This window comes from Dysidea avara, chromosome 5 (assembly GCF_963678975.1).
Source record: "Dysidea avara chromosome 5, odDysAvar1.4, whole genome shotgun sequence".
NCBI classification, from domain to species: domain Eukaryota; kingdom Metazoa; phylum Porifera; class Demospongiae; order Dictyoceratida; family Dysideidae; genus Dysidea; species Dysidea avara.
The window spans coordinates 9,851,344-9,871,112 of record NC_089276.1 but is presented as its reverse complement, the minus strand read 5'-3'; the positions used below and the strand labels follow the sequence as shown (position 1 = coordinate 9,871,112).

The 19,769-nt window shown below is 42.8% G+C and overlaps 1 protein-coding gene and 1 non-coding gene across 2 annotated transcripts in view; both read right to left on the bottom strand.

The window, feature by feature from the left end:
* LOC136256598 (nuclear pore complex protein Nup155-like) overlaps nt 1-19,721 on the bottom strand; it is a 34,279-nt gene extending 14,558 nt beyond the window's left edge. The window contains exons 1-22 of the mRNA XM_066049573.1: nt 19,526-19,721; nt 19,125-19,262; nt 18,917-19,013; nt 18,670-18,821; nt 18,350-18,607; nt 17,913-17,986; nt 16,465-16,657; nt 15,506-15,658; nt 15,271-15,371; nt 14,964-15,110; nt 14,520-14,630; nt 13,948-14,001; nt 13,634-13,896; nt 13,526-13,586; nt 13,062-13,293; nt 7,860-7,993; nt 7,186-7,455; nt 6,816-6,876; nt 6,507-6,642; nt 5,915-6,065; nt 5,371-5,475; nt 5,236-5,286 (exon numbers count right to left, since the gene is read on the bottom strand). Of these exons, the coding sequence (XP_065905645.1) occupies nt 5,236-5,286; nt 5,371-5,475; nt 5,915-6,065; nt 6,507-6,642; nt 6,816-6,876; nt 7,186-7,455; nt 7,860-7,993; nt 13,062-13,293; nt 13,526-13,586; nt 13,634-13,896; nt 13,948-14,001; nt 14,520-14,630; nt 14,964-15,110; nt 15,271-15,371; nt 15,506-15,658; nt 16,465-16,657; nt 17,913-17,986; nt 18,350-18,607; nt 18,670-18,821; nt 18,917-19,013; nt 19,125-19,262; nt 19,526-19,655 (3,072 nt within the window). The 5' untranslated portion in view covers nt 19,656-19,721. The remainder of the gene's footprint in view (nt 1-5,235; nt 5,287-5,370; nt 5,476-5,914; nt 6,066-6,506; nt 6,643-6,815; nt 6,877-7,185; nt 7,456-7,859; nt 7,994-13,061; nt 13,294-13,525; nt 13,587-13,633; nt 13,897-13,947; nt 14,002-14,519; nt 14,631-14,963; nt 15,111-15,270; nt 15,372-15,505; nt 15,659-16,464; nt 16,658-17,912; nt 17,987-18,349; nt 18,608-18,669; nt 18,822-18,916; nt 19,014-19,124; nt 19,263-19,525) is intronic.
* Trnac-gca (transfer RNA cysteine (anticodon GCA)) lies at nt 13,391-13,462 on the bottom strand. Its single transcript has one exon. It is a non-coding gene; the product is annotated as a tRNA-Cys (tRNA).
* Nucleotides 19,722-19,769: the final 48 nt, after the last annotated feature.

The window sequence follows — 19,769 nt, the reverse complement described above, 5'->3', positions numbered from 1 at the left end:
TAAGAGGCCCAGACCAGCAAGTGGCCCACCAAAGGAGGAAGACCCCTACTGCAGAAACTTCAACAGGAACAATGGGGTATGCAAGTTCGGGGCACAGTGCAGGTACCTGCACAAATGCAGAAGATGTAATGGGGATCACCCAGCATCAGCCTGCCCCTCGAAGAAGAAGCAGTAGCTAGTTGGACAACGAATGGACTGAACCCTCATATGTTGTGTTATGATCTGCATTTGTATGTAACGCTCAATATAAGGCCACAGGCGCGTTAGCCCACCTGGCGGGGGCCCATTCAAATTGCACCCGGCGCGTGCAGTCTACTAGCCAATGATAAGTACACTGTAGATAATATATGGGGTTCTATATGAAGAGCTTGTATAGCGCCTCTTATATCTCCATGGTCTCCTTCCAGGCTACCCCTACATGGAACAACTTCTCGCCCTGACCGCTGCAAGGAGAAGAAAGACATCGACACGTCCATCTTGAAAAGTTGGACGGGACCCATCGTCACACCAGCCAAGGTGCCCTTCTGGCAAGCTCACCTCGCCAGCCACAATGACAAGAGATTTTCTCATTGGATAGTTCAAGGATTCACAGAGGGTTTCAGGATTGGTTACCCAAGGGAAGAAGCGGCTCCCCTAAGAAGCTCTCGTAAAAATATGTTGTCGGCGGGGTCCCACAAAGATGTAGTATCTACCTACCTCAAGGGGGAACTACAGGAGGGTCGCATAGCATGCTGCGGACCCTTGAATGAGGCAAACCTGTTGAAAATACACATCAGTCCCTTCGGCGTGATCCCCAAGAAAGGGAGGCCCAACCGCTGGCGGCTTATTCTGGACTTGTCCGCGCTGGAAAATCACAGTGTAAACGACGGGATTCCCAAGACTTGGTGCAGTCTGCAATACCTTTCAGTGCTGGATGTGGTAGAGCAAATAGTAAAACTGGGCCCCAGAGCACTCCTGGGAAAAATGGACATTTGACAGGCCTACCGTAACATTCCCGTAGCTCCAGAGGACAGCCGCCTCCTGGGCATGCAGTGGGGAGGGAATATCTACGTCGACAAGGCATTACGTTTCGGCCTACGCTCCACCCCTATAAATTTCTCAGCAGTGGCGGACGCCCTGCAATGGATTATGCTCCGGGAAGGGGTTTCATGGGTCGGTCACTACCTGGATGACTTTATTACACTGGGCCCAGCAGGCTCAGAGGAGTGCCAGAGGAACATGGCCATTATCCATTATGGACAGCACGTGTGACAAGGCAGGTCTACCCATCGAACGTTCCAAAACAGCAGGTCCCGCCTCCAGGATCGCCTTCTTAGGGATGGAATTGGACACAGTAGCTGGAGTGATACGGCTGCCGGCTGACAAATTACGGGCTCTGCAGGAGCTACTCGACACCTGGAATGGCAAGAAGAACTGTATCAAGAAGGATTTACAATCTATTGTAGGTTTGCTAAACCATGCATGTAAGGCAGTGCGTTCAGGCAGTTCATTTTTAAGACGACTAATTGACCTCACCTATGTACGGCGGGAAGGAGATGACGGAGTCCGCCTAAATGTAGAAGCCTGCTCAGATATAGAGTGGTGGCATCAATTTGCTTAGTCGTGGAATGGCGTCTCCATGCTGTCAGCTTTGAAGAGTCAACTTCCAAAGGGAGTGATCACCGCCGATGCGTCAGGAAATTGGAGATGTGGCGCACTCTCAGACAGTGAATGGTTTCAATTACCTTGGGGAGGTAGTCTTAGCCACTCCCACATCACCGTCAATGAACTCACTCCAATAGTTATGGCAGTAGCAGTATGGGGGGCTAAACGGAAGGGATGCACGATTCTCCTACGCTCAATCAATATGGTAACTGTGAACATTATTAACAGCGGGACAAGCCACAACGGTGAAGCTATGCACCTGATGAGATGCCTGGCCTTCATTCAAGCCAGGTGGACATCACCTCAGTGGAGCACTCTGTGGAACAATATTTTTCTGCCGGTCTAGCAGCCTCCTCTCAAAAAGACTTACTCCACCGGACAGAAACACTACTTAGAATATTGTAGCAATATGTCAGTAGATCCTTTGCCACTTCAAGAACAAACACTGTGTCAATACGCAGCAGTATTAGCCAATAAAAGCCTGACGGCTGGCACTATTAAGGTATACCTATCGGCCGTACGACAACTTCAGATTAGTTCCGGAGGAAGGGACCCCAAATTCACGGAGATGTCACGTCTTTCTCAGGTATTAAGGGGAATAAAGGCAACTCAGGCAGCCCAGCAGCCAGACTCCGCCCCTAGGCGGCAACCTGTTACACCGGAAATACTGCGCGCGATCAAGTCATCATGGGAAGCAGAGCCCCCAACAGACGACAGGATAATGCTCTGGGGAGCCATGACGCTGTGCTATTTTGGATTTTTCAGGTCAGGAGAAATTTGCATCCGGTCCAGGGACAGCTTCGACACCACCAGCAACATGACTTTCTCCGATGTTTCAGTGGACAACCTGGCAGACCATCTTGCATTCAAGTCCTCCTGAAGAAATCAAAGACCGACCAGCTGAGACAAGGGACACTGGTCTGTTTAGGCAAGACTGGAAGGCCTCTGTGTCCAGTGGCAGCACTACTGTCATGGCTAGTAAGACGGGGCAACGACGCAGGCCCCCTATTCCGGTACGCCAATGGAGCTCCTCTCACTCAGAGTAACTTCACTGCAGAGTTCCGCCGGGCCCTCCAGAGGATTGGGGTGAATCCATACAACTACTCGGGTCATAGCTTTAGAGTGGGGGCAGCTACCACTGCAGCAAGTCAGGGAATAGGGGACGCCACGATAAAACTGCTTGGAAGGTGCTCAGCCTACCAAATATACATGAGGACACCCCTGGCTCCTCTGACAAGTTCTCTGGCAGGACTCCCAAGGATCAGCGAGACCCAATAACGGAGGCACACTCCTCCACTTAACTTGACACTACTACCTATTTGTAACAGGAGCCGTAGATCTTGTGGTTGTGAGTAGATTTAGGTAGGTATGCTAAATTGTATCCATAACTTTGTATAGCTGCATGTCTAGCCATTATTTTATACATAGCTGTTTATACCTTTACTTGATCACAATGAGTGTACCCGTAGGTCTCCGGCAGGTAGGCCAAATATCACAAAAAAAAATTATACTCAGTATAGCACTAATAATAATAATAAAAAAAATTAAATAAAAAATTAAATCAAATTGATTTAAAAAAAACAACAACATGAAAGAGTAAACCAAAATTAATATAAAAGTAGAGTAGGCCTGGACGAGAAACCGTTGGGGGTACTTTGGGTGGTATCTCAGATTCAGCTCGCCCCAGTATTGCTTACTGGAAAAAGGCTGGATCACGGTCATACCATGCTGCCCGCCACCAGCTTACCCGAACTAATAGCATATTTTCTATGCTCCATGCGTCTCACGTGATGCAAAGGTTCATGTGATCGGGTAACTGGATCGGGTGTATCGCCCCGTCGTGGTTCGACCTTCAGGCCAGCACGCTGCACGACTTTTGATGTACGAGGTTAAAACATAGATAATATACCGTCACATGGATTGGAAACGTCATGGGCCACCCTCATTTTGGTGCGCATAAACGTTATGGCCTCGACAGGTGGAAGATTAAATCAGTGTTTGTCGTTTACAGCTGGGTTAGTTACCACCTACACTAATTGGAGACTGGACAACAACAGCGTGAGAAAATTCAGGTTCAAAGGTAAAATATGGTGTTTCAAGACGGTTGTGCAAATTTCCTGAAGAAACAGAAAGTGCAGTTGCTGCTATTTACACCACTTGTAGCAGGTAGAGTGTAGTAGGCTAGCTAGATATTCACTGCTTTGCTGTATATTTCCACTGTTTTGATAAAACTTCAGAAAACAGGTACTACTTTGTGCAATTGCTTAGCTCAAGCTTAGCAGTACTGCAGCATAAAATTTATTTCAATATATCACACATTTCTTTGGTTGTGTAAATGCGGTGACGAGAAGTTGGATGATAGCACTGCTGCTGAATTATTAGCTGGTGCGTATCTGCCATGTCACCTGTCGCAAACAATATTTCTCCCAATGTCCACAGACACGCTGTGTTCTCGTTCAGTACACAACGCAACACGATAAACAATGTAAAGGAATGTCCATGTCCTTCAAACAAGCGACCAGTCAGTACATTTCAACAAATTTCCGAATGTATTGGCGCACCGTAACTAGGATAGGAAAATAATTTAACGGGCGTTTACAATCCATGTGACGTATATTATCTATGGTTATAAACATTTTCCATCACAATATTGCTATGGCTGCGGTAATCTTTTCAGAAAGGGCACTATGTATCCTTTTCTTCTCAGTAAGTTATCCATACGAAGCCACAAACCCGTTTGTGGTTATTTATAGGCTTCTTGGTAGTGGCTGCCTTAATTACTGGATTGTATTCATAGTCCTGATTCATAACAATGAAACCTTATACCGGTTATTCAAGTATTCGAATAATAGTTGAGTGAATAAATACAGAAAACTACTACTGTACGGAGGGAAACTTTGGAGGAGGAAAAATTTGGTGAATCAAACAAAATATAACTGTTGGTGAAATAAAATTTGGCAAATTGTTAGCAAAGCGCACGCCCTATTTAATTAATTAGATTACTAATTGCTATATGCCTGAAGTGAGAACTGGGAGTGCCACGCCTTGTCGGCGCCTGGAGTCAGCTATCAACTAAAAGGTAATACTATATAGACAGTAGATCTACACCCTCTGGAATAGTGAATATCGTACTTAATATGGTAGGACTCGCTACTTGTCATGCCCATTTCGAGGTGAGATTTGAGGATACCATGTGTACAGTAGCTAGCTACCTAGTGAGGTAGTCGAGGCAGGCTTGGCTCTGGCGTGATTCCTGGCCCAGTAGCCCATGGTTGAGTAGAAAATTGATTAATTCGAGGCTTGGTTTGCTATTTTCTTCACCAGCAAAATATTTGGATGGGGAAAATTTGGCGAATTCATGGTAATTTGCCAAATTTTAACGGTGCCAAAATTTCCCTCCATACGGTATTCGTTTGAGCCCTAATTATGAGAACGCTAATAGTAATTGGTTGTTCAATTAGAGTAATTCTAATAATTATGCAATTGAACAAGAGGTATTGTGAGAACAGCATTGATTTCAATGCTGTTACACACAAGTGTATAGACAGACAGACAGACAGACAGATGACACATTGCGTGTTGCTGTCTCACCTTAGTTGCAGCTAGTTGCTTTAAGTAGTCCTCCACAAATGGTGATTGTACCTGAAACAGAGAAGTGTATATTTGTTGGTACTACACAGACACACGCACATATGCACACAAGCTACATACATTATACACACTCACTTCAACTAGTCGGTCAGACATGTTAGCTCCCATCATCCAAGTGTACAGATGAATATGGAACAGTTCATCATCAGATTGTAGCGACAACATCAATGTCTCCTCCAACTACAGTAGCAGCAGTACACAAGAGTTAAAAACAAAGAGTGGACAACAGGTGGCAGGTGGTCACAATTAGGAATATTCTGTACAGTTAAAACATGCAACTAAACACCTTGGGAACACTCCCTAAACTGATACACATACAATACAGGCCAAGGAAAATAACAAACTATCAAACATGTAGCTAGTGGTTGCATTTAATGGGTGAATTACTGACCAAATTTCCCAACTGGAAATTTAAATGGTGGCTACAACTACTAGCACTCTTTTAGAAGGCCCTTAGTTATACAATCTGACAGTGAAACAAGTGAAAATGGTTAGAGCATTAGTACTACGTGTATGTTCTATACAAATACCTTTAAGAAAACTGCATATATCCAAACTTTGTTGTAAACACATTGTAAGCGCTAGATACGTACACTATTTTGCTATTGTTAAATTTTACCTGCTGTTTGGGTGTAGGTGGTTGATTTTGGTTGGCTGGTGGTGAAGAGGGAGGTCCCGGTTTAACTGGTGAGTGTGTGGGCGGTACATGTGTATGATTGGCATCCAATAACTGTTGTAACATTGCAGTGATGGCAGTATAACAGGTAACCCTGTCGAGAAGATGCATCATTACATAATTACACCTGCCTAAGGTGGTCACCTTCAGGCCAAAAATTCTTGGCCTTAATATCAATGGGACTAGTGCATAAGTCTAGGTTGGCCTTTTTAGAAAGGTGGCCTTTCTATACAGGTGGTCGCTAAGACAGCTTCCACTGTAATATGGACACCTTGGGACAAACCATTAGTGTCCTTATTCTTTTTTGGTCTCTAAGTGGCATATACCTTATGGCATTCACTATTTAAGTTTCTGGATTTTCTAGCCATGTATACAAAATCTGGTATTATAGCAAACCATGTGTATTCTTGATAAAACACATATACATGCATACGAATCAGAAGCCTTAAAACATGAATGCAGTGGGAGGATGGAAGCCTCATCAAGTCGGAGACAAGCTATAAAGATATAGCTAGCCTATATACTGTATAGCTACCTTTCAGTGAAGGCATTTCTTCCTTGAACATCATCTCCCGGTTGGCCAGATTTGTAGTGACGTAATGCTAGTCCTTGTGGGTCTTTCTGATTGGCTGAACACAGACACACTTCCACCACACCATCATAAAATTGCACTAAACAGTTTAAGAGAAGTTTATATACACACACACATACACACACTATACACTACAACAGAAACACACACACACACACACACACACACACACACACACACACACACACACACACACACACACACACACACACACACACACACACACACACACACACACACACACACACACACCTGACTGGTATCCGGTACACACTGATGTCAAGTCCAGCTGATGGGCTACCTTACAGTTAAGCTAACACAAACACACATGTGTGTAAAATAACAAAGTATACTGCTACGTGTGAATTTAATATTCATTGATGTACATGTATGTATGTAAAGACCATGAAAGATAAAGTACCAGAGATACAACCCTATACTGAAATGTGAGCATACAATATCAGTAAACAATAGTCTAGTCTCCTAATTTAATAGAAATAGTTTTATTCTCTTATTCTACACAGAAGACACACACATACACACATCTTTCCCAATTCCATAGACTTCATTGCATGAAACATCCATAATGTACAGGGTATATGGCATAGTTATAGTGCAATACCTGTAATGATTCCCTTAGCATTCCCACTTGGTCATAATGTGCTTGAACAGTTCTTGCCACCATCACCAGCTCGTTGGCCTTTGAAGCGATTGCATCATCCTCGCTATAGATGGTTGGTGCTAATTCTCTCAACCTCTTAACTACATTGTCTGTCATAACAGAGTCTCCAGCAAAACGATTTAACATTGCTGTAATCATGCTGTTGGCAATCTGCTTGCCATTGGTGATAAGCAACTTAAATGTGGTGGCTTTCAACTGGTCCTTTTCAGTCTATAAAGAAATTGACACCACATTAACTAGAGTTTCATATACAGCTTTAAGATACAAACAGAAGACTTAACCAATTCTTATTATTATATAGTGAAATATTTCTTCACACTCTCTGTTAAGGGCTCCACACACACACGCACGCACGCACACACACAACTGTTCATATAGGAATCTGCTTCGCTAGCAGTGCACTTGTAATGTAGTCAAAAAGTGTCTATTTAAAGTGAAAGGATTTTACTGTACACTTGTATGATTGAGAAAATTGATTAAGAACACTGGGTGAGACCAGACATCAATTAATATTAATTATATCAACGATGCCTTAAAGGCATATTTATGTTAGAAATGCTATCTGTCTGGAGAATAAAATATTCCACAAAGTAACACATACAATAATAGCAAACCTTTGTCATACTGGCGACCATGAGGTGTATCTGGTTTTCACACAACAATTTCCATAACGCTAGTGAGTCACAGATCTTGATGACTAGCTGACACACTTGATGTAGTGACCGACTCTCTCTACTAAATGCTTCATCTAGAACAAGGAAGCATGGAATACCTGGTGTATGATTCTAGCAATGTATGACAGTTAAGTTACAGACAGCTAGTGACAAGATTGAGATAATACTTTGTACATATTCACCAAAACAGAGACATTTCTGCCATTTCAGACAAAAAAAACCTGTCTACAATATGTTTGTACTAGTTTACTAAGCAGGTGCTATCATTAGGCAGGCCAGTTGGTGTTCACATTTTTACCTAAACAGGCTTAGAAGTTTGAAAACAAGGTTACGAGAAATGAAACCTTGGCAAATTTGTGTTCAAACTCTGTGTAATATTATTGTTTCTTTTGTAATGTAAGGAATGTAATTAGGTGTGTTTGGAATCACGTGATAAGAATTGTTCTGCCTCGTGTGTCCTTGTCACTGTTATTAGAGATTCTTACATTGGTTCCGAAACCCGGGACAGTTATGGCGACAGGAGTAGGACTTGCCCTACCCGAACCCCTACATGATGAAGACTCTCGATCATGGTTCAAGAGATTTGAAGTGTGTGCGGCAGCGAATGGATGGGATGAAGCGAAGAAGTTGTTACGTCTTCCTACGTTGCTTAGAGGCCGTGCCTGGGCGGTTTTCGACTCTCTGGGTGAAGCTGACACGGACTCATACGAACACCTGAAGGCGGCGCTCCTTCGCCGTCTGAGTCCAGACACCGAGGAAGACAGACTGGCTGCTCGCGAGCGATTATCCGTGAGGAAGTTTCAAGATGGAGCAGAAAGCATCGATGAACTAGCTCGTGAGCCGGAGAGATTGTTAGACAGGGCATCACCGGGACTTCCGGCAAACGTGAGAGATACAGAGCTAAGGTTTCATTTGATTAACTCTCTTCCGGAGAAAGTTGCGTTTCAGCTAAAACTCTTACCAAAAGTTAGCTTTGCGGATACCATCTCAAAGGCCAGGGAAGTTTGTCTCATTTATAACCGGGCAGATGCCGCCAAGCTAGTCAACCAGGTCCAGGACACAGTGGCAACTACCAGACTAGACCGAATGGAAGCAACACTAGAGAATCTCTCTGCACAGCTAATGGCCCTCGGTACCCAACGCAGGGATGTCACTCAATGCCATAATTGTGGGAAGCAAGGCCATCTTGCAAGAAACTGTAGAATGCGGCGACCACCCACAGTGCCAATCTGCTTTAATTGTGGAAAGCGAGGACATCTAGCACGCAACTGCTGGGACCAGGGAAACGACAGGGGGGAGCATCCCAACTCAGCGAGCAGGGAGTGCTCCCAGACGCAAGTGAGTGCTCGCACAACACAACACATTCCAGCAATCATACAGACACACAATCTAGTAAGAGTTACATGTATAACTGGTAGAATAAATAATGAGGCAACACAAATGCTCCTTGACTCAGGTGCTTCCTGTTCAGAAGTTAGTAAGCTGCACATAAATGTACCACACATGTCAGCTGGGCAGTCCATACAACTTGTTAATGCAGATGGCAGATCCTTCACACCACTGGGTACATCACTGATGAGAGTGACACTAGGGGAGTTGTCAGCTGACCACAGTTTTGTAGTGGTTGAACAGCTGTCCATACCTGTCATTCTGGGGTGTGACTTCATGTCTCAGCATGGCTTCGTCCTAGATATCCAAGCAGGGACAGTACACCGGTCAGGGTGTCCAACCCTTAAGTTACCTCTAGATACTCATAAGACTGAGAACTGTAATCCCCTACTCTTAGATGAAGATCTGCCACAGGCCATACCATCAAAGAGTAGCACAAGTCACTGCCAGTCTGACCTGCCAGGGAATGCTCACCCAGCTTTGCAGGAAGTCATAGATGAGTACAAGGTGTTATTCTCGCAACAGCTAGGACAGACCAACATCACTAAGCACATCATTGACACAGGTGATGCACGACCAGTAAAAGTTCCACCCCGACCTATCCCCTTCCACCTTGTTGACCAAGTCGAACATCAACTTAAGAGACATGGTGCAAGAGGGAGTCATTAGACCAAGCAGTAGTCCCTGGTGTGCACCAGCTGTCTACGTACCAAAGCCAAATGGGGAGATACGCATTTGCGTAGACTTTGTGCAACTCAACCGTATCACTAAGAAGGACTCTTATCCAGTCCCTAGGGCAGACAGATCCCACCAACGTCTTGCAGGCAAACAGGTATTCTCAAAACTGGACCTGAAAAGTACTTATTGGCAGTTCCCCATGCACCAGGCATCCATAGAGAAGACAGCCTTCAGTCCAGGGCCAGGATATGGTTTGTGGGAGTTTGTGGTAATGCCTTATGGACTAACTGGTGCCACTCAGACCTGTCAGCGTGGTCTTGATGGACTATTCAATGAGTGCCATAATTGTGTTGACAATTATGTAGATGACATCATCATATTTTCAGATGACATGGAATCTCACATAACCGACTTGAGACAAGTGCTAGAGAAGTTACAGTCTGCAGGCTTCACACTGAAGGGATCCAAATGCCTTCTGGGTCAGAGTTCCATCACTCATCTAGGCTTTCAGTACTCATCCCAAGGAGTCTCCCCACTCCCCATCTACAGACAAGACCAAAGTGATTGCAGAATGGCCAACACCTAAATCTCCCAAGGAACTCAGGTCCTTTCTAGGGCTTGCTAATTTCTACCGGAATTTTGTTCCAGGGTTTGCCAACATTTCATCCCCACTCAATGAGCTAACCAGCAATAAGACTTCCTTCACTTGGACAGCATGTCACCAAACAGCTTTTGACACCCTCCGATAGAGTCTGATGTCACCTCCAATCCTGGACTACCCTAAAAGAACTGACCACTTCATCTTAACAACTGATGCTTCAGATGTGGGATTGGGTGCAGTGCTCTCCACTTCTCGACAAACAGTCATTGAATTTGCTAGCAGAGCACTGACCTCAGCTGAGAAGAAATACACCACTTCAGAGAAGGAGTGCCTGGCTATTGTGTGGGCCACACGCAAGTTTCGTCACTACCTTCTAGGCACATCGTTTACTTTAGAAACTGACCACAAACCACTTGAGTGGTTACAATCCCACAAACAGAGCCATGCCCGTTCGCAACGCCTAGAGCGGTGGTCTCTTGAATTGCGGGCATATGACTTCAAAATCACTTATCGTCCAGGTAAAGATAACCAGTGTGCTGACACCTTGTCCAGACTACCTGTATCACTTGTGGCTTCAGAGACACCAATCACACTACAACAAATTGCCACAGCCCAGAACCAGGATCCTATTTTGTCAATGGTTTGTGCACATTTAAGAGATAACCCAGGGACAGTGCCGACTTCAAACCATTGGCAAAAGTTCCCCCTTCGACGCTATAAACAGCTATGGTCCCAGCTCAAACTCTCTAATCAGGTCCTGTATCGCGTAGTGAAATCCCCAACCATGGTTGAGGACAAGATGCTCATTGTTGCCCCCCAATCCCTCCACCAATTCTTCCTAGAGGAAGCTCATGACAGGGCAGGGCATCAGGGTTCAGAGAGGACACTTGACAGGCTATCACAGACTGCATACTGGGTGGGTATGGCTAGAGAGGTGAACCAGTATTGCAGCCACTGCTTTACCTGCCAAACGGCCAAGGCTCTGCCCCACACTCCAGTCCCATTACAACCTGTAATTGCTTCTAGACCATGGGAGCTAGTCGCTGTAGATGTGCTCAAGGTGCCAATGTCACGAAATGGCAATGAATACATTTTGGTGGCACAGGACTACTTTTCTAAGTGGCCTTTTGTTATGCCCATGCCTGATCAGAAGGCAGATTGAATTGTGCGAATCCTAAAAGACCAAATCTTTACAGTGGTGGGCCCACCTGAAAAGCTGCACTCAGACCAGGGACGTAATTTTGAGAGCCACATCCTCTTAGAACTCTGCAAAGCATTTAAGGTTGTAAAATCTCGTACCACCCCATATCACCCAATGGGAGATGGCCTGGTGGAACGAATGAACAGAACACTGCTAAGTCTCTTGCGTGGCTATACACAGAATGACGAAGATTGGGAAGATCATCTCCAATTGCTAGTATATATCTATCGCACTACCAGACATCGTGTCACAGGCCTGTCACCACATGAAGTCCTTTTTGGGTACAATCCCCCCTCTCTTGCTATCCCCAGCCTAAACATTCCAGAGGCACTAGATCCTAGTAAGTACAGTGATCGACTACAAAAGAAACTCCTTGAACTAAGAGAACTTGTATAAGCCAACATAATTGAGTCTGCAGCACAACAACAGAAATCATATCACAGTGGAGAGGAAATAAGACTAGCTGAGGGACAAAAAGTACTTGTAAGTAATCCAACTCGAGGGAAACTGGATGCACGGTGGACTGGGCCATGGACTGTACTAAAACAAATCGATGCAACCAGTGTAAAGGTGAAGATGGGATCTAGAGAACAAGTAATTCACATGAACCGGATCCGTCCACTGCTAATGAAGGACACTTCAATTACTGAAACTCTCACTTGGGAACCTCCCCTATTCACACATACTGAATCAAGCACCGCAGAGGAGCAGAATGATCCACCAACTCTAGACAATAATCATGTAGTGGAACAGACAACTCGCAGTGGCCGTGTAATTCGTCCAGTAGACTATTATGGATACTGACTTGTTTTTATGTTTCTTTTGTAGGACATACTCTGTAAGTGGGACTAACATTTTAAGGGGGGAAGTGTGTAATATTATTGATTGTTTCTTTTGTAATGTAAGGAATGTAATTAGGTGTGTTTGGAATCACGTGATAAGAATTGTTCTGCCTCGTGTGTCCTTGTCACTGTTATTAGAGATTCTTACACTCTGAGCCTCTATAACAAAAACCTAAACAAGAACAAAGATGGTGTGGCTCTATAGCATTTTACCTCTAAATGAATAAAACCTCTAGTCCTCTACATAACAGTAAAATTCTTGGTACCAACTATGATAGGATACTCCCAAAGTGTTCATTATAACCTCAAGCTATATAATATTTGTCAAGCAATTTTATTCCCAAAGTGGCAACATACATCATACATGTGCAAGCTTAAAACAACCAAGGATTTTTAAGCATACTTATTTGAATAGATAAATGTTCACTCACTTCTGTATTTAATTTGTAGGCTTTGTTGGATTTGTAGAGGGCTGGCTGTTGACATTCCCTCTGGCCTCATAAAGTTCAGCAGGCGTTGGTGAACATTTGGGGAACTGGTCTGAACTATTGAGGTATTGGGTGAGGTGGCCATCAACTGTGGGTTATGTTCAATGAAGCTTCTAAGTGAATTCAATTGCTCGGAAAAGATTGATAGTTGCTCTTGTGCGAATGTACTACAAAACTAATGAAAGAAAGCATTAAATACAAACTGAAAAACGTACATTACATATACAAAAAAACGTGTCACAAAAAAGGTTGCGAAAAAGAAAAAAAAAGTGAGGGGGCACCCGGATTTGAACCGGGGACCTCTCGATCTGCAGTCGAATGCTCTGCCACTGAGCTATACCCCCGCACCTGACTACAACGTGCTCAATTGAGCTATTTAAACCTTAACAAAGCCACAATACATGTACCTGAGCATCTTTCTGGCCAGGAATAGTTGTTTCTATAACCACAGCAACATTCCAAAAGGGACTAAATAAAGTATATAATAGCAGATATAGAGTGATAAAGAATCATACCTTATTAATCTTGCCAGATTAAGACAAAACCCCTGGTGTCTACCAGACATTACCAACTCAGGGCCCATTATTGCTCTACCCAGGACACTGGGAGAAGCATAGCTGGAGCCTGGGGTGCCATATGTGGAGCCAGGAGTGCCATAAGTGGCTAGCTGTGGTGAAGGCTGCTGAGCAGCCTGTGACTGAAAAGTTGAAGTGGTTGGGAACATAAAATGTGGCTCTCCTCCACACTGAAAGAACACCTCAGTAGCCCACATTGCCACCTATCCAATGAAAGAAGTAATAGAACAGTTTTTGAGGAGATACTTGCTAACCTGCTGGTCTGGTTTGGTGGCCAACACCAGACACATTGCACACACTTGTTCTGGCTACAGTAAAGAAAAATGGACACATCTAAGTTATGGCACATGTCTATGATCCACATAAATACACACAAATCATACTCCTGAAATCTTGAAACTAGGACACTACTGTTGCATTCAAGATTTTTTTTGAGGTGCAAGTAAATACTCTGAAGAAAGCATCAGGAAACTTGTCACATAGCAATATGTAGCAATAGCAAATTCTATAGGATGATGATGCTGGTTTAGCAGTACATTAAAGAAGGATAAACATAGTTTGGTTGGTAGCATGATCATGCAGAGTTAATGATGCATAAATTAAAGCTTTCATCACCCAAGAATTATAGTCAATGACAACACAAATAATGATTCAGCATTCTGCCATACTAGTAGCAGTGGTAGCATTTAAAAGTGTCCAGCACTCCATCACCAAAGCAATTGTGATAAATCATATACATACATATGTGTATGATACCCAGTGGAACATGCATACATACTGAAAAGAAATTTCTGAGCAGAATAGCATACACTAAATTGTTGTGTACCTTAAAGAGACGACAGAATCCATCTACAGCTTCCCCAGTGGCACCCCTACACTGGACCAGTACTACTCTCAACTGGTCCACTGGATGAAGCTTGTCCAGTATGTATGTGCCCTGTAATAAACCATCAACAATATCTTTTCACATAGCTTACTGAATTAGTGTGCACTTATTGATTTTACCACCTGCATGTACTGGTGGTACATGTATCATTAACATAAAGAACTGGGGAATGATGAAAAGTGTCCTGACATTTCATATCAGTTATATGAAAGCAAACTCTTAATAAAGTATCATAATATACTGAGGGGCACCTTATGACTTGTATTGTTACCAAGGATTAACTTTCACTATCAATATTATATACATGCTTGGATTACACAAGTTTCTAGTGTCCACAATAACAAGTTCTCCTGTATGTAGCAGTACAGTGCAAGTATTAATTACCTGTGCGGTGAGTAGGACAAATCTTCTTTGCGGTTGTGCATGTTGTGTTACTATGGTAGGGGGCAGGGGACGTGATGAGCTAACAGGTTCTGACATGTTGGGCACTTCTGTGATGGCCCACGATCGTCCGTCAATTGGAAATGACACCTGAAGAGATTGTGTACACAGTAAGGAATATGTGTGCAATATGCATAAGCATTTACACACACGCCAGGCCCATAGTCACATTTAGGCACAAACTAAATACGTATGTATGAACACTGCACAATACACACAGTATACCAAGAGATATATATGGTAGACACACCTGTGCTTCTGTAAGTGAATACTGAAAGGGGAAAATGTCAGGATCAACTGACAATAAAACATCTCTGTTGTCGGTCTGTGATGAGGCTAACAACAAGGTACCTGGGAGATCAAAGTATAGAACCTGAATAAACACACACGCACGCACGCACGCACACAAACACACACACACAAAAAGAAAAACCAATCACGTCAGACATGGAGAGTTGGTATTTGCTCCACACTACACTACACACCTCTCCTATAATGAGCTAAATGTATAGTGTTTCCAGGTTTAAATATTGCAGAAGATGGAGAGTATCCAGGAGGGAGACGAACATGTACCATCGCCATCAACACTGGCCTCCCTCTCTGCCCATCAGGAGTTGTGGTGAAATATAACCTTGCGCCTACACCAACAAAATTGAGTGTAATACACAAATACACACATCACAAGTATCATGATAAAATTTGTAGCAGTGAGGAAGCCACTTGATAAAACAACACAAGACCTTTGTTGTATTGCATTTGTACACACAACATGGCCTATGCCTTACTAAGACACCAAAATGAGAATCAGTACAGCACATATATCTAGACACTCCATAAAATATTTTAAAATGTGATTACTGCCAGTGGGTTAGTCAGTGTTGCGTGCATGGACTGGAGGAAGTGAAATACACAATACCAGGTTTTTCCAGTCTGTTGTCCTGTTACAATTACATATGCACTAAAAACGATGGTGGTTTGAGGGCCACGCATGGTTTGATAACAGAGTCACAACAGCACTACAAGTATTAGTTTCACCACATTTACAATTATCCATAGCAAAAGACACAGAAATATTTTAAATCTCTTAAGTCAGCAATTTCTTTCTGCAGTACCAAACGTATGTGTCAATCAATGTACACAATGTAGGAAAACGGACTGGAAAAACCTACCAATTTTTGTATTATGGTTATACATAGCATAGTTTGAATTTAAAAATTGATACAGATCTTTGTAACACTCCATGGGCACAGCATGCACAAGTCATGTGTATTTTCCATGCATGTTACATGTAGGGTGACATGCACACAACACGTGTGATACAGTAATGTTGTAAGGAATATACATGCTACATATTTATAACTTTTTATTACATGTGACACAATACACATGCACATACACTACACACATGCACTCATGGCAATACATGTTACACACACACACGTACCTGCTTGTGTAATAGCTACCAGATGAAGTGTGTATGACTCAGTGTTAGTAATGGGTGCAATGTGTACGATGGGAGTGAATAGTTTCTTGTCAGGAGTACCGACCACTTGACACGCCCTCTGAATCATGTACCCATCTGTGCTCATCTGTGCCACCCGACTCATTCCATGACCATTATAACCCAAATCAAACACCTACAAAATTGAACCACATACTTTAATACAGTCCTAGCAACACTGATGGGAACGAAGAGACATTACTACATGTACAGTATCTTCACAAGCAGATTTTGAGATGTTAAATGTTTTATCAGAGAAATTTAATTATATTTTCCCCAATAAATTTCAGCATTCATTGTGGTTGGACAACTTAAATCTTAATGATAGCTTACAGAAATGTACCTATTTTATTACTGGTTCACACGTGGGACCCTCGCATGTGATTATTCTTGTTATAGTTCTGACAAATGCATTAGGTATTGGCTTTGCTTTTCAAAGCTAACACATTCTGTGTTAAAAGTACATCATTAACACTACAAAACCTTCACATTTAGCAACAGGGCTCACAATAGGTGACAACTATTATTACTTTAACACCACAAGCTGAGCATTAGATAGCAGTTAACTAGAGGTTGTCCACTTCACATTTTAATCATATTTTCAACTGTTGACAAGCATAGCATGCACATGGCATGACATATACTAGCCTAACCTCCTAAACATGTTCTTGTATATTAGGTCACCTGATCGTGCATGTCAAGCACAGCTACACCAACAGCTCTTAGGTGGGCTCTTAAAATGATAATACAGTAATGTGTTGGAAGGTGCATGTAACATGTGACTGTCTGTCTGTATGTACGCATGCATATAAGTGTGTGTGTGTGTGTGTGTGTGTGTGTGTGTGTGTGTGTGTGTGTGTGTATGTGTGTGTGTGTGTGTCCACACTGCCAGCCTCCACATGGCAGACACGGTAACACATCACTTGTAGGTGATGTGGCTAATAGTAGCACCCCTGGCTCTGCCATATGGTGGACGCCAGGCAGGGTCAGGGGACTCCTTTGTGCTGGTCTTGCATGCCAACAGGAGGGCTTTACATTATGCATACAAGGGGTACACCATACTTTGCATGAGTCTCTGACTTCGGTTCCTGCAATTGTCTATGGCCTATCCACCCTCCTGGGGATCTTCTTTCATGGCATAATTTGTAAAATAGCATCCCCTGGCTAGGTGAATTCTCTCTCCTAGCCTTAATTCAATGGCTTGTAAAAGGGTTATTCAGCATCCCTTGGCTGGGTGAGTGTGTACCTTCCATGGAGGGGGTTGGGGTGGGGATGATGATCTCAAGAAATGATGGTCTCCAGACTAGCAGAAGTTGAAGTGTATGGCATGTGTGTACAGTGTATGGCATATGGTCACAATGTATGTACATATGTATTTACAGTATATGTACCTGTATCACTCCCTTTTCCGACCTTGAGTAAAGGATGTTTCTGGACTCATCAATTGTAATCTGTACCAATGGATCTGTCAGTAGAAAACAAAATGTGCATCAGTCCAATATCTTATAGCTACACAATTGTACTTTCCTTTTCCTTTCATAAAAGAATAACTGCTTGAGAATACAGTAAGCAAAATACAACTGTTATAAAATTTTCAGTGCCAAACAATGAACAAACTATGTAATCGATTATGTGCACATGTACAGAGTTGGGAAAATTTTGTCTTGCATAAAAGGATGTAAGTATCACTAGTGAAACTACTGTAGCTACTAACTAACAAACAACGCAAAGTGAAAATAGTCCCAGCAGAATTTATCCCTTTGCTAGAAAGCAAAACCAGATTATCAATCAGGTACAAGAGGCCTGACAAAACCACACATTTAAATACCTTCTTCAGAGAAAGACAAAAATGATGGCACCAGAAATGACAATCTTGAGGTTGAGTGGTTGATCTTGCGACATTTCCGGCTGAACCATCCATCCTCCGCTTGATAAACTATTTCATAAAGACAACCATCTTTCCCAGCTGCAAAGATTCTTCCATGGCGCGATCCAGCTATGTTGAGTAGGTTGACATTGTCTGATGGTATAGCAAATAATGGCTCAGGTTGTAGGTGCATTTCACCAAAACAGTCTGATCCAACAGCTAAAAGGGTGAATAAGAAATACTCATATTAATATAATCTTACATAACACAGACACGCATACTTGCAAAGCTAACTCCAAGAATTACAATATCTACTGGCGTAGTGAGCACCAATAAGAATCGTATGTGCTCCTGAAATATTCCTGGCTTGGGCACAACAAGCCCTGCTGTAAGTATTACTTCACTAAGTCCATCAAAATATGCTAAATCACCCCTGAAATACAATAAATTATTACATTAGTTTGTAGATTTAAAAAAATACAGATGACATGTAGTATGTCCAGTATATAGACATACAAGTCATCTTACCCATCAATATAACTCCACAAATATATGTTAGTATCAATGGACATCCAAACTCTGCTGATCTCAGGGAATAAGCCCATTGAACAATTACATTGCATCTCTGATACATGAGTTAAGGTTGTATTAAACCTACACATGTACATATGCATCCATAGGCGTACACTACATAGTCATGCATGCACACACACAGGATCAAAGCATAAATGGATACGATCAAACTGTTCAATCAGGTCTGGTGGTAATGGTGTTCTCTGTGCCGGAGAGTAGAATGGCAAGTTCTCCAGTGATGGAATACTAGCTGTTAATGCTGGGTAATCATAGTCACTCTTGCCACTGCCAGTTGGCATGCCTGACAACAGAATCATTAAAATAACACATATTGTATTTTTAGCTTTTAGTATAAACACAAAATTATTGACAGCAGAATTATTCAGACAAACTAAGGTGTCCCTATTAAAGAGGTATCTTGATCTCAGGGAATAAACCAATTCATGGACAAGTGTCCTTATCAAGATTTCCTATTCGACTGTACATTTTGCATGTGTATTAAATTAATTATAATTGAACATATACGCCACAATCGATTGTGGTACTACACATACAATCACTCACTATGAGATGTTACTCGAAGTTTCCCACTCAGTTCCGCATACTGTGAGTCGGCAGCTAGCAACTTTTCAACTTCTTTAGCTGCTTCTTCCAGAGCCTCAGCTGAAATAACTGGCTCTGATATTCCCGGCATGTTCTGGTCAACTTTCAAACATGTTCGAACTACAGCGCACCACCACACATTTTGCGCGTATATTTCACGTGATGCTAATCAACCGGCCAGATTAGCGCGAGCCTACTTGTTAGA